A 26,784-nucleotide genomic window follows, 5' to 3' on the forward strand; every position below is an offset into this window, starting at 1 on the left:
GCGGGAAATGTACAAGGATTGTTAGTTATAAAAAAGTGGAATTAGCCCAAATATCCATTGACAGGGAAAATCTTAAATATCCATAGTTAACTATTATAGAATGTAGCATATTCATACAATGGAGTAGTTTATAGCAGTGGACATAAACTACAGCTTTATGTATCAACTTGAATGAGTCTTATGAACAGAAAGTATAAAAAGAAAACCACAGAGAAGAACATGTACAGTATGATTCATTTACATAAAGTTCACAAAGTGTGCAAGGCTAGATGATGTAGTTGAGAGGTATACACATATGTGGTAAAACTGGAAAGAATGGCAAGTATTTACTTAGGGTGATGGTCACCTCCGGGGCTGGAGAGTAGAAGGAGAATGGAATCATGGGAGATAGGTAAGGTTTTTAAAATCAGGCTACCGTTCAAGGGTGCTTGAACCACGGTTTATTTATACCTATTCCATATATTAAAAATATTCTTCCAAATGGTCTTATGTTTGATAAAGACAAAATGTAAAATAAAAATACTTTCATTTTGTAACCACAGGCTAGTCATGTTACCACAGAAGGAGAGGTGACAAACACAAAAGAAGCTGCTATCAGGGATTTATTTTTATTTAAAGATGGGTAAGCAGTGCCTTTTTTGCACATTGTTCAGTCTAACAAAATGTTTTATACAAAAGAAGCTGCTATCAGGGATTTATTTATTTTTATTTAAAGATGGGTAAGCAGTACCTTTTTTGCACATTGTTCAGTCTAACAAAATGTTTTAGGTTACCCAAGGCCCACTGCAGGCAGACTTTTGCATCATAAGTTTCAGGAAGAAAGTAACCATTTTATAAATAAACATATAATGCTAAGAAGGCATATACAATTGTTATACAGTTGTTAAGATGATGAAGTTAAAATGTTCTTTTTTCCTGCCGGCAGACTTCTGCATCATAAGTTTCCGGAAGAAAGTGAACCATTTCATAAATAAACATATAATGCTAAGTGGGCATATACAATTGTTACACAGTTGTTAAGATGATGAAGTTAAAATGTTCTTTTTTATAATATAAATGTTTTATGGAAATGAGGGATATACAGTGGTCTCCCATTATCCATGGGGACACGTTCCAAGATCCTTAGTGCATTCATGCAACTGTGGTAGTACCAAATCCTATATACTATGTCCCCCCGCCCCCCGCCCCATATATACATACTTTTTTACTTAAAGGAAGCATTTACAGTTTCTTTTTGGCATATCTGAGTTGTCAGGATCACACCTCTTGCATTTTGGGGCCATTATTAATTAAAATAAGGTTACTTGAAGCACTATGATACCTCCACTGTTGATCTGCTAATCAAGACGGCACTAAGGGACTAATGGGTGGGAGCATGTACAGCGTGGATATGCTGGACAAAGGGATGATTCTTGTCCCAGGAAGGACAAAGTGGGACATCGAGAGATTTCATCACGCTACTTAGAATGGCCTGCAATTTAAAACTTATGAATTTATTTTTCTGGAATTTTCCATTTAATATTTTCAGTCCATGTTGACTGTGAGTGACTGAAACTATGGAAAACAAAACTGCAGATAAGGGGGGTTACTGTATTATACTTTTATGAAACAGGGTTAATATATTACCTTTTTCAAGAGAAAACTCCATCTCCTTTCAGATTCTTTTACCTTGATTCTGAGATTTTTATTTTAGCACTTCGAACTACTATTCCTTCCCTCCAATGCCTCTTGATTTCCTAGATTCTCTGCTTCACTGAGCTTCACCAGTAAATTATTTTGCGTGTTCATTATTCTTTCCTGTGTTTCCTATTTATCTTCAGTTTTTAATTAGATTGTGTCCCTAAGAGCATTGTACCAGAGATTTATTCATCAGTTATGAAAATTTTATCCCTCTTGACTTTATTAGGACTCTTACAAATTTCAAAACAATCTTAAAAAAATATCCACTTATATTTTCTAATAATTTCTTATATTGTTTCATTAAATCTGAATGTCATTTGTGTTTCTCTTATACTAGCCTACTTGATGACTGAAGAAAAGCAATCAGACATGATGATTGCCCCCATTCCCGTTATTTTCTGCATTTACAGATTGTATTTTGTTTTGTCGTTCAACTTTTAATGTTGATATTGAAAAACTATCTAGTAATTAAAGTAAAAACATGCTATTCTCTACTTTTTTTTGATAAAGTGACTATTTCATGTAATTATGGTCACATGGTTTTTCTTGGTGTTTATTCTCACTGTACTATTCAACTTAAATTGTATTCCATGACATATCTTAATATCTATGTCTCTTCTCACAACCGAATACCTCACTCTTTTGTCTTAATAAAAAATATCAATTCTATCTCATGGTATATTTCTGAAGTCCTCCCATCAGTGCTATCAGGTATATATCATTCTTTCTATTTTCAACAAAGTGGATTGATGATTTAAATTTTAATACAGCAAATGTACTAGATTTGCTTATTTCGAAGGTTCTGAGTGAGGCTGAGGGTTTAGAAGGGCCCCAAAGAGTCATATTTTTAGTGAATCTTTAAATCCATTTATTTAGTTACTCTTATATGTTTCTGATACAGGGATTCTGGAACCTCTCTTTTAAATAAGCATCTAATTGAGCTTCTGAAAAAGTTTCTTATCCTCTCTTATGTATCTGAACTTTGGTTTGTAAATTCCCGACTACTATCTGATCCTGGTTTGCTATTGGCAGGTTCTCATATTTTGAAGAAATCCATTGTACCTTGTCAGGATACTTGCCTAATCTGACTCGTTTCATCAGGTAGAAAGAAAGTATTTATTTGACTAAAAAAAAAAATGACTAAACATACAGTGCTTTTCAAGGAGGAAAAAAAACAACTACGTTCTATGTGAGTATTTATTAATTGATTTGAAAGTCAAACAGTCTAATTTGCCACAGATCTTTGCTAAGATAATTTTCATTGCCTCAGCTGCCCAGAAAGACTAGTCAAGTCATTTACCTGGAACTCACTCTTGGGATATATCTAGCTGTCTATCACAAGATTCATGAATATTCTCTTGGATGCCTGGGATATCACTTGGATGTCTAAGGGCATGCTTTAAAAATACACATCTGTGCCAATGTTTTAGAATCCCCAGTGTGAGAAGGCTGCTTTTATACCCACTCTAGTCACCTCCTCTGTGCTCCCCCCACCCCCCACACTGCCTGCAACTGTACTGGTTTTCTTTGTATTCTTAGCAAAGTCTTATACTACTGAACAGGCACATACCACCACTGTCCTACAACCAAGATGGATGGAAAAGACCCAGGAAGTCTTAGTTTCAGAGACTTACATCTGACACATTAACTAAGTTTTCAAAAGTAGTATGATTTACATCCCTAAACCAAGGGCACAGTGATTCATTGTTACCGAAAGTGATTTTCCAGAATCATCCAGTATTTGCATAGTCATTTTGATTTGAGCAGTTCTACTGTGCTGGGTTTAATCTAAGATATACTGCTATTACCAGATCATTACCTGTTTCTGATTATGAAAAAGGGAAAAATAAAGTGTTTTCCAAATACATTGGGTCATGAACCATGTGTTTGTGTTTAGCGTAGGCATAGAAGAACGGTGCCTGCATATTTTAGAGGCTGGGAAGAACCTGGTGCTAGCGTCTCTTCTTGAACTCATTTTTAAAGGTTGCCTGTGAATATCTAGTTCACCTACTTTTCTCAGGAGTCTTGGAACTTTATGAACCAAGTCATAGTAGCCGTTGCTGTATAAGCTGCCTTATAAGCATCATATGTGCAGAAATTTAAAATCTATATTTATCTGGGCCCTAATGGTATTAAGTGGGAACTTTAAAATAAGATGGAAAAAGAAAAGATGAAAAATGGGCCCCTAATTAATTTCAGCGTGAAATTTCCAAATTGGTAACATATGTTATCCAGTTTATGTATTAGTTTAAAATAATCAAACCATTGATTCACGCCAATACTGGTTGTCCAGGTCCTTGTTGAAGTAATTTAAATACATCTGTGAATTTAAAGTTATTGCCAATTATAGATAAGTACTATTGAAGGTGGAAAAGATTAGCTTTAAATCATTAAATCTGATAATAAACCTGAAAATAAGATCTGAATTAATTATGTGCTATTATCAAGAACACTTATTGATCTTTATACAGATAACAAAATATTTATATAATTCTGACAGTGGATAATATGAGTACCTTTCAACTTATATAATGAAGTAACCCTTTTCCCTGACATGGATTTTGTCACCCTAGACAAATTCTCCACTCGTGCCATAAGAATTCATGAGTGAGAAAAACTTCAAACATTTGAATATCAAATGTAATCCATAAAAAGCAGAAAAAGGACTCTTTCATCCATTTCTGCTAAGCTCTCAGCCTTATTTTATTTTTTATTGGTTTTTAGAGAGAGAGGAAGGGAGAGGGAGAGAAACATCGATGTGAGAACAGAACATTGATTTGCTGCCTCCTATACTTCTCCTCCGCACACACACTGAGGATTGAGGCCTCAACCCAGGCAAGTGCCCTGACCAGGAATTGAACCAGCAACGTTTTGATGCCATGGGACGACGCCCAACCAACTGAGCCACACCAGCCCAAGCCTCAGCCTTATTTTAAAGATTGGAGATAAAATCAAGCAGTAAAAGCTCATCCATGGAATCTCTGTGACTCCCAAGTAGCTCTTTTTTTTTTTTTATAACTTAATGCTAGAAATATATGTATATTGTAATCCAAAATAAACTAACCCATATTATCTAAAACTGGGCATAATAAGTCCTTTTATATGCTTATACACAGAAAGAATAGGTGACTTTATAAAAATGACATGGAAAATGATGAAATGTTGCTTAGTTTTATAATCTTTGACAAGAAGTCAAAATACCATTTTTTTGAAAATCCAGGTAGAGGGCTCAATTTTACTATCAGCCGGATAAAGCATCTTTCATACAACTGAATACCTGCCCATGAATTCTAAATCAGTGTTTACATGGCTTTGAGGACCTCTAGCACACCATTGGAACAAGGTAAGAATCTCCTTAGACAAGCTCTAGGGGGGATTAACAAAGCCCAAGCCACACACATCCCACCTGCATCACACTGTGTATGACAGCTTCCCTCTAACTCAGCAGTTCTCAAACTTAACTTGTACCAGTCACCTGGCGGTGAATCACACAAACACAGCCGGAGGACCCCACTTGTAGAGTTTCTGATTTCATAGGTCTATGGTGTGGCTTGAGAATTTGCATTTGTAGCACATTCCCAGGTGATGCTGATACCAGGGACCACCATGAGAACCATTACTCTGGTTTGTATTTTGTAAAAGTATTTTTTTTTTACATAGAGTACTTCTATATTTAGGCTTCTATGCCTTGGAAGTATTGTATATATTGAACAGCCAGTCATTTAGACCACTTGTTAAGAAAAATTTGGCTACTGAAATCCACACAGGCCATGTCTGAAGTCCACTGGGAGTCGGGGTGGGGCTATTCTCTCTTGCAGGGTCTGGTTCACTCATGGCCTTCCTGCTGTTCTTTTCATCTTCACCGCAAAGATTAATTTTGTTTTATTTACCCACTTATGAGTTGGCTTTTCAGCATGTTTAGAAAGTACCCTTCTGTTTACAGGGAAGCTGAGAGCCAAGAAACCATGCGGAGGCCTGTTCTAAAACCACGTGTAGAGGACGCTGGTGTTGGATGGGGCGGGGGTGGAGGTGTCTCTCAAGTCAGCTTTGCTTGGGTTCAGATTCCAACTTGGATACTTCCCAGCCGTCAAAGCATTATGAAGGGAGAGAGAAAAATAGACACAATTTACATACTTTCTACTTTTGCACTGTGGGAATGAGAATCCCAGAAATGGTAGAGTTGGTGGTAGGAATAACAGATTTATTCACTTGTCCAGGAGCAATTGGTTTGTGAGGCTCAGCGGAAGAACCCAACCAAGAACCACAGCTTTTCTGTAGTAACTATAAGAGCAAGGAGGGTGGGCAAGAATGAATTCGAGATATTATTTATAATAATAACTAGTCTATTATTTGCTTACTAATCACCATTTTACAGAGAGAAAGGGAGAGAGTCTAACATTCTATATTGTTATCAAGCTTTGTTTTGTACCTTTAGATGAAAATCAGTTACCCATCAATCAGAAGCCTCAAAGTAACTACTACATTAAAAAATACGCTCTAGCCTTACACTCTAATTGAAAAATTCTCACTGCTATCATATTTATGAACAACATGTATCCAAGAAGCTTAGTCCACCTTTCTCCAAATGCTTCTGTCTGCCCGACATCAAAGCTGAAAGACCAGTCAACACACCAGAAATATTTCCAAAGAAACACAGAACCATTTGATTAATAAATGTGGAGAAAAAAGCATAAAGCTAAAAATACATTTCAAAAGATTTGCTCTCAAATGGAAATTAATCATCGAACCCTGGAAAAATATGGAGCCCTGTTTTCACTTCTTAGATTACTTTGCCCCTTTTCTTGAGTTTACTCTTTAGGAAAACTATATATGTAAAACACTATTTGTCAATTAGAAGACTATAAGCAGGAAAATGAGTGATCAAATTCTTACATAACTTTTGGTCAAACTTTAGAAAATTGGGTCATGAAATGAAAGAAAGTAAAACCTACATCATCTGTTTGCTTAATAGCATGCTTCAGCACTCTTCTAATAGCACCCAGGGTTTCTTTCAGAATTAAGCAATTTTATAAAAAGGACTGTTCTTACCCTCATCCTTCCATTCCTTATTGCTGGCCCATCTTCTGCCAATCTCAACACGTACAAATCCATTTTGTATTCCCTTCCTCCACGAATGCTGAACCCAAATCCTTTGGCTCCTTTCTCCATGTCCACGGTGAAATAATCAAAATCCTTTGGGGCCAGGAGAAAAATGGAATAAACAATCGTTTAATATCAAAGAAGCTTCTATATTCAGTCTCTCTATTTTTTCTCTCTCCTATAATGTGTTCCAAATGAGTTGGTGTTGTGAGACGCAATCTGACTTCACAGTCCAGCAAAATGCAAGACAAAGTTCCAAAGGTTTGAGCAGATCAGAACACAATTTCCTTGGTCATTGTGTAGCTTGTTTACATTGATGTTCATCAGCTTACTTGGTTCACATGTAATTACTGCATATAGGCCTGGGCAATATTCTCTCTTTGAGTGTTCTCATTCAGTGCTGTGGAGCTGTATAAATAAATGCACCAGTCCTGTGTATGTGCATACATGTATGTGTGTAAGTTAGAGGTTTGCTAATTAGAAAAATAAATTTTAATGGGGTCTTACTACAACTCTGTGCACAAACTACTGAATATCAAGTTGCAGTGCAGACAATCAATTTGTCTTTTACATAAAATGCAGTATGTCCAAGATTTCCTGACCTTCAATGTTCTTAAAATTTGGGGGAGTTAAAGGTGATCTTTAATCCTAAATAAAACACAACTAATTGAAATTGTATTTAATCTGTATCTTGCTATCTATTAGCTACCAAGCTCTGGTCTAAGTGCTTTTCATTAAAGTAGAATCCTCACCATAGCCTGCAAAGAAGACCCTCCTTTTAGGGAACTGAAGCTCAGAGGGGCTATGGAAGTCGCCATAAGGCACATCTAACATGAACAAATAATTATAAGAACCAGTGTTGTGTAGACAGGGACTGGGTGCTTGTGACAGGTTGCAGGCTGATTGATGAAGCCAGGCGTGGCCTTATGCTTATGCATAGGGGCTTGGCCCTGTACCAACAAATGGGAGGTAGGGGGCTATGTAAATAATTATGGATGCAAAATACCTCCATTGCTGACATCTGTAAAATTTTCTGCATCATCTGTATTGGAGATTCCAGATAAGAGCTTTTTTTTTTTTTTTTTTCAAATTTGACAAGACAATATATTGGGAATTAGCTAGCTAATATTAGCAGGAATTAGTTCATCCCGTTACCACTCACCCACTGATTGATTGATTGTCCTGCTTTATTCTGAAAAAGATTTATTTATTCAGAGCGCTTTGAGGATGTGGGTGTTACCCAGATGATATCATAACTAGGAATAGAACTTGGGCTGTCTATCTCAGAAGGGTGTTCTTTCCTCTGCCTCCCTTCTATTTCATTGTTTGTACTTCAGGAAGTCTTGGTCCTGGGCCTGCGATGATCTCATTGGCCGAGGTACCTGGGGCTGCCTGTAGTCTGACAGAGGGTACTGCCTGGTGTCGGGGGAGTGCTGTCTGTAGTCCAGCAGCGGAGGTTGCCTGTAGTCCAAGGGTGGGGGTTGCTGGTAGTCCCCCCCTGGCGGCTGCCTGTAGTCCAGGGGGGGCTGCCTGTAGTCCGTGAATGGAGGCTGTCGGATGTCCGGTTTCACATCTTGTCTTGCTTTTACTTCTGACCTGTAACTAAATAAATGGACATGGGATTTACTTTGGTATCTCAGTACTCTAAGGAGGTAGAATGATCAACTGACTCCTCTTGGTGATCCTTTTGCATGTTCAGAATTATGAGAAGATTAAACAGTAAGTATTATTTTTCAATCTTTAACAAATACCATCTTGTATACTTTCCATTTGGCTTCTTAAGATATCAAGGTGAAAATGATGGTTCAACCACAGCTTTGTGGAAAAGGACTTATGGATATCCCTTTTTGATTTGGCTATGCAAAAACTACAACTGCACAAATCGAGGGGACTGAATACTTAACTATGCATCCTGAAATAGCAGTCTGTCTTAACACCAGTAAACCAACTCTCTCTGTTTCTCTGTCTCTCTCTCACACATACACACCTTGGCAGACCATTACTTCATGAAAACACAATTTACATGATCTCTAAATACTCCACAAGGACATAATTCATGGCTATTTTACCCGGTTAGGTTTGTTCTTTTTCAATATATTGCAGCGGAGTGATTGTAAGGTATCCTCACCAACTACAAATCAAGTAGAAAGTCACGAGGTCATTGGTAAGAATAGAAACATGTCGTGTAGAGTTTGGATACTAGACCTCAGCCATCAGATAAGTATCAGATATCATCATGGTCATAAAGTGGAAGGAAAGGCAAAAACGTTTATGCTTAACCTTTGTCTCTTTCTTGTTTCTAGAGATTAGTTACTAATAAAATACAGAAACCAGAACTAGTTGCTTAGCACTGTTCTGTGAATCCAAACTGCTCTAAACTGAGAGGATTTCCAGTTCCAAAAGGGGACTAAAATAGCTTATACCAACCATTATGAGGTCATGAATAAGGTAAACTGAAACATTATCACCATAGTACAGAGGAATACTTAATACTGTAGTTCATTACCTATTGCCACAGAAAGTCTATAATAAGCTACTTAGGGAGAGTCATGAATAAGGTAAACTGAAAAATTATCACCCTAGTATAGAGCAGCCGTGGGCAAACTACGGCCCGCGGGCCGGATCCGGCCCATTTGAAATGAATAAAACTAAAAAAAAAAAAAAAGACCGTACCCTTTTATGTAATGATGTTTACTTTGAATTTATATTAGTTCACACAAACACTCCATCCATGCTTTTGTTCCGGCCCTCCGGTCCAGTTTAAGAACCCATTGTGGCCCTCGAGTCAAAAAGTTTGCCCACCCCTGGTATAGAGGAATACTTAATACTGTAGTTCATTACTATTGCCACAGAAAGTCTATAATAAGCTACTTAGGGATATAGGTAGATTGAAAAAATACATAAACCAGTCAGAGAAAGACAAATACCATATGATCTCAATTATATGTGGAAAAATACATTCTGTATAATAACAATTTTATATAAAATTAAGATAGAGGGTTTGAGGAATTGGGTAAATACTTAGCACCAAGGAAAAACTCATATGTGTCAGGAAAACAAGTTCAAAACCAGTCCAACTTTTACCTTTAATACTATGGCATATGTTTTTTTGTTTGTTTTACTGGATTATGGTTTCATTGATGCTGATTATACGAAATATTTTAAAAAATCACTCACAGGAACCATGTAATCTAGTATTTGGTGAGAACATACTGGAAGTATACAAAAATAGATGTACTTATTTGGGGCTTTTGGAAGGGGGTTAGTAATATAGTTAATTTATTTTCATTTATTTTCTTTTATATTGAATTCATTGGGGTGACATTGGTTAATAAAATTGTATAGGTTTCAGCTGTACAATTCTAGAAAACATCATCTATATATTATATTGTGTGTTCACCACCCCAAGTCAAGTCTCTTTCCATCACCATTTATACCCTCTTCACCCTCTTCTACCTACTCCCTTCCTTTCCCTTTGATAATCACTGTTGTCTGTGTCTATGAGGTTTTTTTTTTCTTAATCTCTTCATCTTTTCCACCCAGCCCCCAATCCCCAGTCTATAATAAGCTACTTAGGGATATAGGTAGATATCCCTAAGTAGCTGTCAGCTCTGACAGCTGTCAGTCTGTTCTCTATGAGTCTGTTTCTATTTTGTTTATTAGTTTATTTTGTTCATTAGATTCCACATATGAGTGAAATCATATGGTACTTGGCTTTCTCTGACTGGCTTGTTTCACTTAGCATGATGCTCTCCAGGTCCATCCATGCTGTAGCAAAGCATAAGATCTCCTTCTCCCTTCTCCTTCTTCTTCTCCTTCTTCTTCTCCTTCTCTTCCCCTTCCCCTTCCTCTTCCCCTTCCCTTTCCCCTTCCCCTTCCCCTTCCGCTTCCCCTTCTCCTTCTTCTATGGCTGAGTAGTACCCATTGTGTAAATGTACCACAGCTTTTATATCTACTCATCTACTGATGGGCACTTAGACTACTTCTAAATATTGGCTATTGTAAGTAACACTGCAAAGAACATTTGAGATTTTTCGGAAGTAATGTAGTTATTGTAATCCACGCTTTGAGTAGGTCCCACTTGGCACTTACCCTGCAGAAATGACATTTCTTTATTGAGTTGCACAATTTAGGCTTTGCTTTGTACCTCAGCAAGTTGTCCACTCACCTGAGTGTGCATGATGAGAAGATAATTATTTAAAATACTATTTGAATAAGATACTCATCTATGCAAATGTATGAATTACACACAAAAAAGATCTGAGTGACAGCTGTTGGTGTGTATCAGTGCCTTTCTAGAAGCAGTTTGCTTGGTGGTTTAGATGTCACACTGTTTTAAGTAATAGCACAGTCACTTATTTTCATTGTCTATGTAGCATCCTTATGAAATATCCATTATGAGTTCTATTTCCAGATGTGTCACAAGATATACTAGTAGCAAAAGAGGTGAACTGTAAGTCTCCCCAAATATGACAGAAACACTTAGAAGTAAAAACAGTTAAAATTTGTAATAGCTGTGACCCAAGCCTACACTCTAGCACTCAAACTTCCTTCCATGGTACACCAGTGCCCTATGTCAGGATGTTAGTTAAGCTGCACATTGAAGAATTCTTTCATTAAAAAATACTACACTAAATTTTTTATCAGTGTTGCTAACTTTTAAGTGAATGATATACTGGCTAGGGCAAAATTTATGTTGCTTTGAATTTATAAAACACTTATTATTTTAAGAAAAATTCAGGATTATTGTTTAAAAATAGCATCTTCAAAATTACTTATGAAAGAATGTCATTAGTTTAACTCTACATAGCTATTAATTCCATTACTAAAGAGACCAGAGATGATAAAACCAGATTGCTAGTGGTAAATTCTAGCAGAATTTTATGGTATGAACAAGGTTCAGAACAAAAAATCACTGTCCACATGGTAGGGGATCTTACGGTGGGATATGACCCCCATGTGGGCCTTTCAAGATTTTCTTCCAGCAAAGGTTCAAAGTCTATGAAAGAAGTCAATTTCCAATGCTCTTCCACTGACCTCGCTATTTAAAATGCCATCAAACATCAATTGCCCTAGCTGGGGAAACTCAACTCTGCTGTTTATACTTAGTTTTGGAATATATTTCATAAAGGCTCTTTTGTTGTTTTTAACAAATGCTTCTCCTTGAACAGTGTTTTGCTTATGTTTATATAACAACTAGTGAACATAACAACACATTGAAAGGAAATTAATTAGAAGGTGGCTGGCGGGGTGGGACTGGGCAAGACTGGCTGGACACGACCTGGAGCTAACCTTCCGCGGTTCCTGCCTGGTTGGCTGCACCTGGGGTGGCAGCGCGGTGGAGTAAGTGGGGGTCCCTCCGGCAGGTGGGGTCCCTCAGCCTGGTCTGCAGGGATCGGGCCGAAACCAGCTCTCTGACATCCCCCTAGGGGTCCCGGAGTGCGAGAGGGCACTCTGCAAAGTTGCTGTCATACAGGGTGTGGAATGCAAATGCAAGTGTGCAGTAAACCAGATTTGGGGCCAACAGTGGCCCAGCAACAACATAACCCATGGCTGAAGGTGGAATTGCGTGGCCCCGTGAGAAATCGGGTTCCCTCCTCTCTGGTTTCGGGGTGCATCACCTGAGAATTGCAGCTGCCAAGTCACGGCAGCTTGGCAGCACCTGCATTGAGAGTCTGCCCCCGGTGGTCAGTGCACGTCATAGTGATCAGTCAGATGGGCAGAGGGACACTTAGCATATTAGCCTTTTATATATATATATAATTTTGTGTTTCCTGAGCAAAACCAAAAAGGATGTGAAGGGACAGAGAAATGGGTAGAGGTGTGTAGGGTGTCAGTTGGGAGCCAAGAGTAAATAAGATAGGACAAAATAATCAGTTACTCTAACTCATAAAATAAAACTTTGCAAGTAGATTGTCATTTAACATGGGAACTGGCTCAATTTGACATGTGGGTGGGCACTTCTTGTACAAATGAACTGATAGGAAATTCATACTGTGCACTTGGCATTCAAGCTGTCTTGCAGACGTCTCCAGCCTAGAAAAAGGCAGTTTTTCCCCTGATACCACAATCATCTTTAAATGCAGCTAGAAAAATGGTTCTGGTATCTGTAAGACTGTTGAATCTCCTCATTCATATGCAAATTAGCTGCTCACTAACAATCAGAGCTAAGCCAGGAATCCTGAGTGACAGGAGTGGGCACTTTCCAAGGTTTTAATATTATTGAAGCAGAAACAGCTAAGAACTCTGGGCAAATTTTTCAGTGATTTATAAAAATTTGGGTCAGATCAATCTATTAATCCTAGAATTAGAAAATATACTATTCTGTAGTCAGGCAAAAATATATCCAAAAACCATTGTGAGCTGGTAGCAGATGGGGACCGAATAGTGGCCTCCCACTGAGCTATCACATGCCTGGAGTTATTCTGTAGTCAGGCAAAAATATATCCAAAAAACATTGTGAGCTGGTAGCAGATGAAAACCATTGTGAGCTGGTAGCAGATGGGGACGGAATAGTGGCCTCCCACTGAGCTATCACATGCCTGGAGGATTTACCCACCCCAAGGCTGGAAGCAAGAGCCCATCTCCAGCCCAGTCTGACTCTGCAGAAGTGAAGATGGAATGGTGGCTGGGAGGTAAGTCCACAGCGTCAGAAACGAGAGTCTGAGTCTGGCTCAGCAACTGCGGGAGCACTCAGATCCCTCCTCCCGAGTCTGAAATGAGTCCGGGGGAGAGCCAGTGCAATCCATCCAAACAACATCTGGTGAAAGTGAACACATCTGGGGCTTATTACTGAGGCGCCCAGGACTTACTCCTCTTCTGGATTGTCAGATTCTTACCTCGGTGCGAACTGCCTTATGGGGCTTAGTCTTTTTACTTCCGTGGAATATATTAACACCATAAACAGTTGAGGACAACATTTACTTTTCTATGAAAGCAAACGGGGGAAATCAGGATAGAACAGGGCTTTATGGAAATAACACCTGTGGCAGAGGGAAAATATTTGCTTTGCAACAGTACGAGTGATGAACCTAGAGTTCTGGGACTCAAAAACTGGGGCTCAGTTCATCTCCACCAACATGGGAGGCAGAAGATGGGAAGCGGATGCTCAGAAAACATTAGAATGACGGAAAAGACCCGTGAGGGTTTTATTTTCAGAGATGTTCCTGCGAGCTCTTCTATTTTTCTCATTCGAAAGGGGAAAACATTGGGAACATGTCTTCATCTCTCTTCAACGGCGCAACCTAATCCAGGGTACACCCAAGTCATAGTAAGAAGATAATGTGGGGCTGGGTGAAAAAGGTAAAGGGATTGAGAAAAAAACTCAAAACTCATTGATGCAAACAGCATGGTGATTACCAGAGGGAAATGAAGGAGGGGGAGGTAAAGGGGAGATAAATGGTGATAGGAGACTTGCCTTGAGATGTTGAACATACAATACAATATACAGATGATCTATTATAGAATTGTACACCTGAAATCTATAATTTTATTAACCAATGTCATCCCAATAAAATCAATTAAAAAAAGATAACATGGGTTTTATATGGCATCCTTTTTTTCTGGAAGTTCGAAGTGCCTTATTTGTCTTCATTAATAATGTGAAATGGATGAAATTAATTAGATCCTGAGTAGGAGGATATAAGGTCAAATGCGGTAAAAATGCTAATATTTATTATGCTTACAAATCCTTCAACATGTCCCCTTCTCCACCATCTTTACGCTCTGGGCCACCACCTTTATGGACACTGGCAGCCATCTCTGACTGCTTAACCTGCATTCACTCTGACCAGCCTTCAGTCTGTTCTCTCTGGGGTCTACTGAGAGATCTTGAAAAGCAAACCAAATTATTTCAGTCCTCAGCTTAAACTCCCTAAGAACATCTCAATATACTTAAGATAAAAATCTTTAGCATGCCTACAAGACCCTGTAGGGCCAGCCCCTCCCACCCTCACTGCCTTCATCTCAAACCACCCTCCTCCCCTCTGCCTCCCTACATTGGCCTCATTGCCCCCTAAGCCTGACAGCCCCCTCCTGCCAAAGGGCCTCTGTACATGCCCTTCATGCTGCCTGGGATCTCCAATGTGCTCTTCAGGGAGTTAATCTCCACTCATCTGCAAGCGCTCATCATTTCTTCAGGAAAAGTTCTCTTGCTGGGAAGGACAGGGCACTTGTATTTACTAATAAGACCCATTTATGATGTACATACAATCTCCAAATCACAGGAAAGTCCACATGGCAAGTTCTATTTCAATACAATCTCTCTCCTGCCTGTGTCCTGTCTTGTCCCCATTTCTTCCCCCCCACTCCCCCGCCACCTCTCAGAAGCAGAAAAACCAGAGGAAACGTTACCTATTTTCATGTCCCTGTAGTTGCAGTGGCTGAGGAGGAGCTGGCTGGGTGACAGGGCTGTTGGGGGTGGCTGGGCTCGGCTGGGCCAGCGGACTCTGCTGGGCCAGGGGGCTGTGCTGCTGGGCCATGGGGCTCTGCTTCTCGGAGCTGGGCGCCGAGGCGGGGCTGTTGAGCTCTGAAATGGGACCAAAGCCGCAGATGCGGTCAGGTTGACATGGATAAAGGGCAAGAGGTGACCGGAGGTGGATACTCTTTGCTTCCTCAGATGACTCAAGGCTTCGGTTATTTCAGTTTCTGTTGGGCTTTAAGACAGCAGTTTGCCCTTATCCAGTTCCAAAACCACTCCCAGAATTAGTATGCTTTTAATTGTAAGAGTTGCTGAACAAGGTTATGAACAGAGTCTCCTGTCATTTTGTCAGAAGAAAATATTACAATTTAAAAACCTGTTAAAACTATGAAAAAGAATTCAAAGGAGTAAGCTTTAAAATATGTACTATTTTTCTACTCAGAAAGAAAACATTTAGCCAATATTTTTTTGGTTGTAATGAGAAGTCTTACCAGTATACCAAAGTCTGGATAAGGAACTAACCATAATAAATGTAAGTGCTTTCTATAGTCTTCGTTCCAGTTCCTTGTTAGTCTTATTGCTTAATAACCCTCTATATTCCATGGTTCCACAGAAAGAGTAAAAACACCCCAAAAACTAAAACAAACTACCACTGGACAAAGGAGGGGAAATTAAGTTGTTAAAACTGTTTCTTGAACTTTCTTGTAATAGCATCACATTTTCAACTGAAATTATCCCTCTATGTTAGAATAAGAGCAGGACAGACATATTCCAGACTGGGAAAATGGAGAAGTCAGATTTTAGCGAGAAATCTTGCTTAGAGTTAATTCCCATTGACTATTTTATACATGTTGGTGTCTGCACCATTGAGTGATAAAAGGGAGGTGACCTATTAGCATTTCCTTACAAACCAGTCTCCCCCTTTCTTTTCTCACAGCCCCGAATTTTAAATTTCTTCCCCCCTTGTATCAGTTTCCAAACCTTGGCACTATTGACATTTTGGGCCAGATAATTCTTCGCTGTGAGGCCTGCTCTAGGCTAACAGCATCCCTGCCCTCTATCCACTGGACGCCAGTAGCATCCCTACCTCAATCATGACAATCAAAAATGTCTTCAGATATTGCTAAAAGCTCCCTAGGGGGACAAAATCACCTCAGTTGAGAACATCTGTTTAGTATTTAAAGCCAGGAAGCTGTTTGATGCCTGCTTGTCATAGTCCCAAGATGAAATCAGGTGAATGAATAAAACAGAGGGGACCGAGGTGAGTGAGTCCATCACTATGCCTCACTCTCCACGTGGGATGCTCACTCACCAGTGAGCTCCCTCCAGGGACTGAACTCTTGAACATCAGTAATGAGACAGCAGCTATAAACCAGTCATGAGCACACTATCTCCAGAAATAGTGAATTTATGGTGACCCTGAAGGCATGGCTGTGAGTCGGGGTGCTCACTACTCTTCAAGCCTCAGGAGGGAGTCCTTGTACAGAGACCTTTAAAAGGCTAAGTGGGAATTTAGAATTCTTATCAGATGAAAATTTTCTAAATGAGCCCTCTCTATACCACAAAACTTCCTCAAGCTTTTCAAAATCAATCTGACTTTGAAGAATCCTCCAGAGTGTCACTGTTAACATGAATGCATGTTGTTTTTATCTTCTGCAGATTTGTAACTCTATCACCTCTGTTGAATGGGCTCTGGCTTAATGTAACCATAAAACAGTACTCCGAGGACAACAGGGAATGGTTGAATATTCCACTGTCATGGGATTCACACTGTTTATCCATATTGTCCCATAGCTTGATCTCTGAATGAAACTGGTACTGAGCAAACAGGATATGAGTTGCAACAGAATGTGAATTTTTGCCACGGTGGGAGTAACTCTCAGCTTCCGACCCTCTGACACCGCTCTGATGGCAGTCAGGTGGCTCGGGCACTCACCCTCCTGAGGAATGATGCGAAGGGTGACACTGAGACCCGCGTCCTTGATCAGCTTCACGATGTCTGCGTGAGGCATGTTGATGATCGACTGGCCGTTCACCGCTAAGATCCGGTCTCCCACTTTGAGCTTTGCACAGCGATCTGCAGGACTCCCATCAATGATGCGTCCGATTTTATGGGGCACAGCTAAAGAAATTCCCAGCAGAAACAGGTATCAGGGGCAGTACCAATGCATGCTCTAGTTTTGAGTCCCAGCCCCACAGGGAACAATGTAGTATCAGATTTCCTTCTTGTGTCAGTATATTTGCCTTTTGAATCATAATCATGCCTGTCAAATGTGGTCCTGTGCCTACTCCTGAGATCAGAGTTTTTAAATTCAAGTGCTTTGCAGTGACAGGTCAATTCCCAACACAAGGACCAGGGCTTCTCAAACTTCGGGGTGTATCATACCACCCCAGGATTAAAAACATAGCTCTTTGGGCCTTAATATGGACTTTGTGAATCGGAACGTCCAGGCAGGAGGTAAAGATCATGAATTTTTAAATATTTCCTGCGGAGATTCCAATAGATACAGAGCTTTGAGAATCATAGGCATAAAACACGGTGCCTGTGGAGTGCACACTCTAGAGTCAACGATACACAATTTCAGGAAGATACAATAAGTGCCAGGAATTTAATTTTTATCCTTTTCTATTTTGCAGAGAGGAGAAAACAGGAAAGGCTGTGCTTCTACTGTGAAAGGTTACAGATAGCATATGATAAATATATATATTTAAATATGGGCTGTGACAGGCTGGTGAAGAAGTTATGACCAACACCCCATTCATCTACTAATCTTTAGTTTAAAGGTTGATGCAGTTTTGAAATCTTACCTCTCTCGTCTTTCTGATTTAACTTACTAAGTGGGGCTGGGATCTTGCTAACATCTGATACACAATGTATTTCATCAAATCTAAGATGCCATCGATGGTACGACACACCTTTACTTTTTATGCAAGAAAGAAAAAAGAGCCAACTCTGCCAACTAAACAATGAACATGCCATTGACTCTAAGATGCTCTCTAATTTTTAAGATACTAACCTATTAAAATGGGTGACTTTTATTCATGTAAATGTTAGGGTAGATAGCTGGGGTCAGATATCAATGGTATACAACGTGCCTATAACCTCCCTCAAGGAGCTTACAGTCTAGAAACCTGTTCCCTCTCCTTTCTTCTTTCAAGACAGGGAGCCCCAGCCAGGATATCACTGTCAAGAACTCTGTTGTGTTGCTCTCCCCATGGAAGTCAGGTATTGACTTAATCTGCATAAAAAGGTAAAGAGACACCACCCCATTCATTATGCTCCGGGGCGTCTAGTCCTTGAATTCTCAATCTTGTGTATGTGTTACAGTGAAAGGCAGAACATCAACTAATAACCACGGTAAGGAAGGACAATCAGTGAGTTAATGAACCAGCACCTTGGCCGTATTTCTATTGTGAAAGGTTACATACAGATAGCACACGGCAACACCGGCTGAACCTGCGTCTCTGAAGTGAAGCTCAGTATGTTGGAAGCTCAACCCCATTTTTATTTACCACAAGCACCAGGGGTTTTAGTTCAGAACACCTTACTTAAAGCATATTCATGATCATCTTAGAATCTATTTAATCCTAGGAGAAATGTAATAAGAACGCATTCATTTACTTATTTTTTTTCAATGACATAGGTATTGCAAGTTGTTTCATCTTCAACCATAATTAGAATGAACTTTCATTCCTGTTTCTGCCCCCTTTCATATTTAATCGGTATTTAATCGTGTCAATAAATGATCTGTTTTCCCCGACCGTAATGTGCATGTTGTTATGTGTCCAGTGACCTTTGCAAAGTTTCCTGACTTCCCCGAGTTTCTGTTTTTCAACGCGAAAATTGCAATGATATTATCGACCTCACAGGTTGATTCTGAGAATTAAATAAATGATCATATGTAAAGTGACTAGAACAGTGCCCGGCACATAAGACTTGACTTATCAGTATTAAGTTTTCTTTCCTTCTTTTTATAGCTATTATCTGTTTTATGTTTCTGATATCACTACTGAAGTGTCTTGTGCTTGTGTGTAGGCACCAGCTTGAGCTCCTTCTACACGGGATAAACCTGTGATACTGCTAAAACCAAAGCAACACGTGCTTAATACAGAGCAATAGCCCCTAAGTATCAACCAGGAAAACTGCTTCATATGGGAAATAGAGATATGTTTTGGGGATTATATAGACACTAGATGAGGCCAAGACTCCTGTTTGTTTTCCTCTGGTTTCACAAAAAGAAAAAAAAAGTTGCAGGTTTCTGTAGGAAATGCCAACTTGTTAGTTAACGTTTGTTACTCAAAGAGAAGTCAGCATAATACAGATCTCTTCATTATGCACATTGAGCCCTATTTCCACACACACACCCACACCCACACACACACACACCAGAGAGAATGCATGTTAATCCTTAAAAAATCATGTGTCATACCTGATAGCATTATCATTTGCAAGTTTATAGTGGAAACAAAACAGAGGCATAAAGTGGCTAGCAATGTGCCCATGATCATATAGGCCAACAGGACTAGGACTCCCGGGCCGCCAGATTCCATCGCCTTTGCTGTTAACAGAAGTACCGCACTGCCTTTCTTGACAGTCTTCTCCCTCCACTAGAGCACGTGCTTCATGAGCAGCTGGTGCTTTTACTTGGTGACTGCATCTTGCCTCTGAACAGAGAATCATAGACACTTCACCAGTGGCCTTGATCCAGGGGGAGTGGGAGGCAGGAACTTGGCTTGATGCGGGTCTTTGTGGCAGCTGTCTTCTAACAGGCAGGTGTGAGGAGGTGAAGAGGGGAGAGTAGGGGAGAGAAGGGGAGGGGTGGGGAGACGAGAGGAAGGGCCAGGAAAACTGGGCAGCTCCTCAGAGCCCTTTTAGTTAGGACTTTACACCACTGTGTCATTCCTTTATTTGAAGTCATTTCTTTGGGCAGTAGAAACCCTCACATTTGAAATAAAAATACAGTTTAAAGCACATACAAATGGTATTTGGGTGATTTGCTGTTTTGAATTATTCATGCCTCTGCTCCCCTCCATTACTGTAGATCACTTAGAATCTACTGCACATAAAACCCCCAATGTTTCAAAACAAAGCTCTCACACACACAATCACAAAAATCACACAATTTTATGTGCTCAACAACAATAAAAACAAAAATAGGTCATCATTTGTTAATTTCCAGGCATTGTGCTAAGCACTTATTTTAAATCCTTAGAGCAATGTGTGAAGTAGCTATAAAAGACTAATAATCATGCTTATTTTATTGTTAAGAAAACAAATAGGTATCAAAGCCAGGATTCAACCCTTGAAGTTACTCTCTTCTTTTTTGGGTATTGTGGCAGGTTGAAAGCAATTTGAATTATGAGGAGTGAGGAAATTACTTGTGAGCCTTAGCTTAGAAAAGCATGCTGCTTGAGATTTTCAGAGAGTTCATTGTAAACAGACTTATTTGCTTATTTTCTCTTAGTTTCAAGGCCATTTAGATTTTATTAGGGTAGGTAGAATAAACAACCAAATAAAAGAATGATAACGGAAATAAATTCCCTGGTACTCACATAGAATGATTGAGTGCTTACATAAAATCTGAGTGAGTACACAATTTAAAAGTGTATGTCCACAGTTGGAAGTATCCAATATAGTTATTTTAAAAAATATATTTTTATTGATTTCAGAGAGGAAGGGGAAGAGAGAGAGAGAGAGAGAGAGAGAGAGAGAGAGAGAGAGAGAGAGAGAGAGAGAGAGAGAGAGAGAGAGAGAGAGAGAGAGAGAGAGAGAGAATCAGTGATGGGCTGCCTCCTGCACGCCCCCTACTAGGGATCGAGCCCACAACTCAGGCATGTGCCCTTGACTGGGATCGAACGTGGGACCCTTCAGTCCACAGGCTGATGCTCTATCTACTGAGCCAAACCAGCCAGGGCCCTAATATAGCTTTAATAAAATTGTTTTCTATTGGCATTTACTTGAATAAAGACCGTACTTGGAATGCTTGGCAGCTGAAGACAGTCTCACTTTTCTTTTACCAGCATTTTCCTTACACATGTTAGTACACTGAATGTTATTGTACAACAAATCATTGACAAGGGGTGTGCTCAGAGAGGATTCTCTCTGAAAACAAGATGCAGTTCCATTTGCTCAGTTATAAGGTCAAGAGAGCTTACGACCTAAGTGCTTTCTGTGCATTGCTAATGGAATTACAGAGCATGGAAGAGGCCCTGACCTTGGTTTCTATTCTTGGGATGAATGGTACCCATTAATTCTCTGAGAATTGATGACTAAGGTAACTGCCCCAGTGCAGTCCATTTAGACAGCATGCCTTCCAGACATCATCTATCAGGTAGCAACATAAATCAAGTCTTTGGATCAGGCTTCTTGACACAGTGTGCTTAGGATACACAGATATTTGGGAAGAGTTGCAATATGTCATACAGCGTTAGACATACTGACATTTTGGAAGGAGACAATGTCTCACTGGTTAGAAATTTCCCTTTAATTGCAAATCACATAAGTTGTGGAAAAAGAAAGCCATATTTTTCATTCTTTATTTCTTTCTGGGTAAAACACTACTGCACATCTATACTGAAGTATGTTTTATATTTTCCTGTAGCTCAATCGACTCTTTTGGTACTGCTCAATATAGCACTTGTTTTAGTAGGACTATCAGAGACACTCAGTTGGACTGGATGCTCTCTAAGTTTGTACTAAAGGCCTGGATTCTTTGGGTCTCTAGCCACACCATTATAAGAAACAATGATCCTCCCCTTTTGCTATTGGGTTCTCTTCTGGGAGCTTAATGTGGTCTATTCAGGCTATTGGTTAACCAAAGAGTTATTGTGGAGTTCTATGTTGGGTCAGTTTCCATAAAGAAGATGGATGGTCACTCAAAGGACTTTTCTTGCCTTTTCATGAATTTTTTAGCTGAAAGTTTTAGCTATACTTGAGGGAAAGAGTAGTTGATGCCCCACTTTTTTTTTCATTTCCTTGTTTTATATATACTTCATGTCAGAGAAGGAAAAACCTGTGACTCATGTTTACATTTAATCATATCCTTGCTAATAGATCTCACACCGTGGAGTTGTATGTGGAGGAAAGCATTAGACAGGGAGAGTGGATTCTGCATCAATCATGTCAAACTTACAAATGAGAAGTTTCTAAAATGAGAATGATAAAAATAAATACTTCAAAGGCAATCAATAGCATAAACTCTTATTAGCACACAATTTCATTAATTTGTGAAGGTTAAACAACATGCCATTAGCTCCAAAAGGCAAAGGAAGTTAGTTTGGGTTTTGATTCTGTGACCTGATATGAGAAGAATTTTTTTAATTGGATGATTCCATATGGTTTTCTTAAAATAATCTGTGAAAATTATTTACTGTCTTGTTTTAAAATTGTGCGTTGGGGCAGGATTATTTACTCCATCAACAACACATTTCTGCAAAGCAGCTTCGGGGTAAGAGGCACAATGTGAGGCCCTTTACTCATCAATAAAACAACACGTGGTATTAGGCTTCAAGAAACTCACAGTCTAGTTGAGGAGGCCAGGAATAATAAAATAAAAATACTTAAGACACAAATGGCGAGTCTGTGATAAAGATCTTCTGTGCAAGAAGAAAGGAGATTACTGAGTTCTTTTGTAGACTCAGAGGCGGTAAGAAGAAGAAAGGTCAATCTGAGGAGGCGGGAGCAGTGTCCCTAGGCGGAGTAGCAGCTCACTTAGAGAAGAACTCATGGCAGTAAAGAGGGTTCTGTCAAGTCCCTGCAGGAAGAAACGAGGAGAGGATGCTTTGTAGGTGTGAGTCCCTCCTGCCCTCACAACGACAGCTTTCTTATCTGCGATTCCTGATAAGATGCCTTCCCAGCTCATCTATGGACACTGAACATCCAGGAACCACAGAATAGTGATTGTCACAAAGTGTTCCTGTCTCGTCCATCCCTGGCGAAGAATCCTGTTTTTCTGTCTTCAGAAACCCGAGCCAATTTTTAATCTGGCTTATTTTCCATCCTGCCTTCCTAGAAGTCGTGAATGAGTATGTTCTATGGTGACAAACCCATTCAGCTGGATGTCACTTCCTGGAATGTAACATAGTATCCTTCAAAAGAGGATTTCTTGGTCACCAGGGGGCGAAGGTGTGGGAAAGGAAACCGGTGTTTGGTATTTTTTGAACAATTGTGGTAAAATTAAGAAAAAGCAGACAGCATGACTGTTTTCCTCTAGCAGTCTGTGAAATTTAGCTTTCTAAAAATGAACTATCTTCTCCGAGGTTCATAGCCAAATGAGTTGCAAGACCCAAAATCGAGCAGCTGGTGTTTTAAGGACTGCATATTCCAAAAGCGCACTTTCCCCCCAGCACCCATGAGTCATTCTTTTGTGGTTGAACAGTTTCGTTCCCCTGCATTTGGTAACAGGCAGATGGTCAGAGGGAAGAGTGGGAAGAGGGACCCATCATTAGCAATTTGGGAGCCCAGCTGAACTCGTGTTTCCAAGGGCAGAAAGCACCACACAGAAAGTATTAACTATGTGACTGGAGAGAAAGACACACTCAGCCATAGCTGATCTTGTATGCTTTTATTTTGCTGAGAGTACATTGGTACTAGAAGGAAATCTCATTGCACTGGGAATGGTAATTAGCTACTACTTGTGTTCTACTCTCCTGGAACACCGGGCTGGGTTAAGATGCTTCTATTGTTTGGGAAGATTTCGTGGGCTCGTTTGTAGACACAGGGCCAGTTTCAGGGGGTGTGACCTGAGCAGTCACACAGGTCCATGCTCTCCAAAGGGCCTTGTGTTTGACTTAATGGTCTGCTGTCACCATCTTGACATTCTCAATGGCTTTTGAACAAGGACCTCGCATTTTCATTTTGCACCAGACCCAGAAAATTATGTAATTGATCTTATGTAGATAGATCCATAATCTATTTGCTCCTTGAATCACCCCATTGTTTTTAGTGTCTGCAGTAGAAGGTGTAGATGAGAATATGTATGGTCAAGCTTCTATGAAAAATTATTACAAACGGTGGTAGAGACAGAGCAAAACAATTCCTTTCCTTTGTGGCTGCATTTCTCATTCTCATACACATCACTAGAAGAGGTACTCCAAATAATTTCTGCTCAGTGTATTCTCTCTCTCTCTCACTCAGCCAATAATTTACACATCATGCCACAGATTCATAGGGAATGGGTTTCGCAGCTCAGGCTCCTTTCCGTTGGTTTTTACAAAGTGTGCTTCTCTGGGTGGAGTGGGCGGCGCTCCAGTTGAATCTGGGTATCTTTCTCTTAGGCTGCTTCCTTCTCTTTCTGATAATTTTCCATCACATGTTTCAAGAAGCTATTCTTGGCTATTAGAGTGCTTAATATATTCAATACGTACATCAGTTCTCCTGGCAAGAATCTTGCCCCTAACTTGTTTGTTCACAACAGTGCCCACTGCATGCTGGGTGACACTGCAGATTCCTCCGGTTTTGCTATGGGAACATTTGTGAGGCATTCCTTTTGAACAGTGCCCATTCTCTTGAGGTCTACAATATCACCTTTCTTGTAGATTCACATGTGTGTGGCCAAAGGAACAACTCCATGTTTTCTAAAAGGCCCAGAGAACATATAGCGGGTGCCTCTCCTTCCCTTTGTGTTAGTCATTTTTATGCATTGCTGGAAGATGGTGGTTCGGCTGAAAGAAAATTAAAGATCCTCGATTCTTCACGTTTTGATTCAGGAGGCCTAAAAATTACCTTAATTCTCTCATTCTGTTGTGAAAATTATTTTTATGTAACAAGTCACTTATTTTTGAGTCATTCACAAAGCAAATGGTCTTTTTTTCTCTCTTCACATTGACTTTAATATATACCACCACATTTCAAGGAGTTTGTGTATTCTTTTTTTTTAATATATATTTTATTGATTTTTTACAGAGAGGAAGGGAGAGAGATAGAGAGTTAGAAACATCGATGAGAGAGAAACATCGATCAGCTGCCTCCTGTACACCCCCTACTGGGGATGTGCCTGCAACCAAGGTACATGCCCTTGACCGGAATCGAACCTGGGACCTTTCAGTCCGCAGGCCGATGCTCTATCCACCGAGCCAAACCGGCTAGGGCTGTGTATTCTTTTGATATGATAATTCCCTCATAATCTGACAAAAGCCTAGATATTAGAGGGGCAGGAACCAAAGAAACTTCAGAATAGACACGATCCTCAAATCTGAAGTTAGCCAGGAGGGAATGGGTGTGGGTATGGAGAGCTGGAGAGAGAGAATGGAAAGACAGTTTCTAGACACTTCGTTTCTGGATACATAAGCCTTTATCTTCTGTAGAAATATGTCTCATTTTATTGTATATATCCCAAGAAGTCACCTTTTACCTTGCTAATTTATAGGTAGCTGACACATTCTGTTCTTTTTAATATGTTTTGGTCTGAAAGTTGCTATAGAAAATCTGGTCCCATTAAGTCAAATATCAACCCTACTCAATATTTTTGCACTTCCCCGAAAGACCCTGAAAATGATACACATTTCCATCACTCAGTAAAATCAGCAACCCAGGATTCTTCAGTCATGGAGTAGAAGATGAAATTATGTGTTGCTCAACTTGAATAATTTTAGTGAGTAAAACTGTACAGCTTTTAGCAAGCTTTGCATACAGATAGCTAAGTAGCAAGCTGATTCAGTAATAATGGGATAATTAGAGTTATTAATATTAATATATAATGAAGGGCATCTTCTCTGCAGAGCAGAAAAACAAGCTGTTTTTACAGTCACAGCATATATATGTATATGCTAATGTATATGACAAAGGTATATATATATATGTATATACTATAGTATATTTATATATATAAAAACACTGACATGTACCTATTATTTCTAAAATAATGAAAATAAAAACCGCATTCTAAATTTTAAAAAGAAACCAAATATTAGCATATTCTTAGAAATGTGCATTAAAAAATTTAAAAGATCTAGAGAAAAACAAGAAACAAAAACTTCAAAGTGAATCCCAGCATTTTTGAGGGAGATCTGATCTGGAAGACAAATAGGCCTTTGTTGTGATATACCTCTCGACAATGAGCTTAAGTCAGTGGTTCTCCACCTTCCTAATGCCGTGACCCTTTAATACAGTTCCTCATGTTGTGGTGACCCCCAATTTCATTGTTACAAATTGAACATAATTAAAGCATAGTGATGAATCACAAAAACAATATGTAATTATATATGTGTTTTCCGATGGTCTTAGGCGACCCCTGTGAAAGGGTCGTTCGACTCCCAAAGGGGTCTCGACCTACAGGTTGAGAACCGCTGCCTTAAGTGGAAGTTTTGGAGAGGGACTTAAAACAGCAACAAGCAATCCTGGGTTTGAGGTGTGGTATTCACTCCCATTTCAAATATGCAAATCTACCTTTTAAAGGGTTAGTTAATGACAAATCCAGTTCCTGAATAAGAGCTTTGCTTCATTAATAATTTATTACTGAGGGCTTATCAAATTATTATTAGAAAATACTGGATTATCCTACAAAATGAGAAAATTGCATAAAAATTTCAAAATTCATGTCATGATGTAAAAGGGGCAAGGTATAAAGAATAATAGTACTATCTCC

The 26,784-nt window shown here is 39.5% G+C and overlaps 1 protein-coding gene across 1 annotated transcript in view; it reads right to left on the reverse strand.

Annotated features, from left to right (window-relative positions):
- MAGI2 (membrane associated guanylate kinase, WW and PDZ domain containing 2) overlaps nucleotides 1–26,784 on the reverse strand; it is an 835,146-nt gene that overhangs the window by 92,171 nt on the left and 716,191 nt on the right. The window contains exons 18-21 of the mRNA XM_014537030.1: nucleotides 17,136–17,321; nucleotides 15,133–15,307; nucleotides 8,163–8,382; nucleotides 6,730–6,873 (exon numbers count right to left, since the gene is read on the reverse strand). Of these exons, the coding sequence (XP_014392516.1) occupies nucleotides 6,730–6,873; nucleotides 8,163–8,382; nucleotides 15,133–15,307; nucleotides 17,136–17,321 (725 nt within the window). The remainder of the gene's footprint in view (nucleotides 1–6,729; nucleotides 6,874–8,162; nucleotides 8,383–15,132; nucleotides 15,308–17,135; nucleotides 17,322–26,784) is intronic.

Source organism: Myotis brandtii, unplaced genomic scaffold (assembly GCF_000412655.1).
Source record: "Myotis brandtii unplaced genomic scaffold, ASM41265v1 scaffold17, whole genome shotgun sequence".
Taxonomy (NCBI): Eukaryota; Metazoa; Chordata; class Mammalia; order Chiroptera; family Vespertilionidae; genus Myotis; species Myotis brandtii.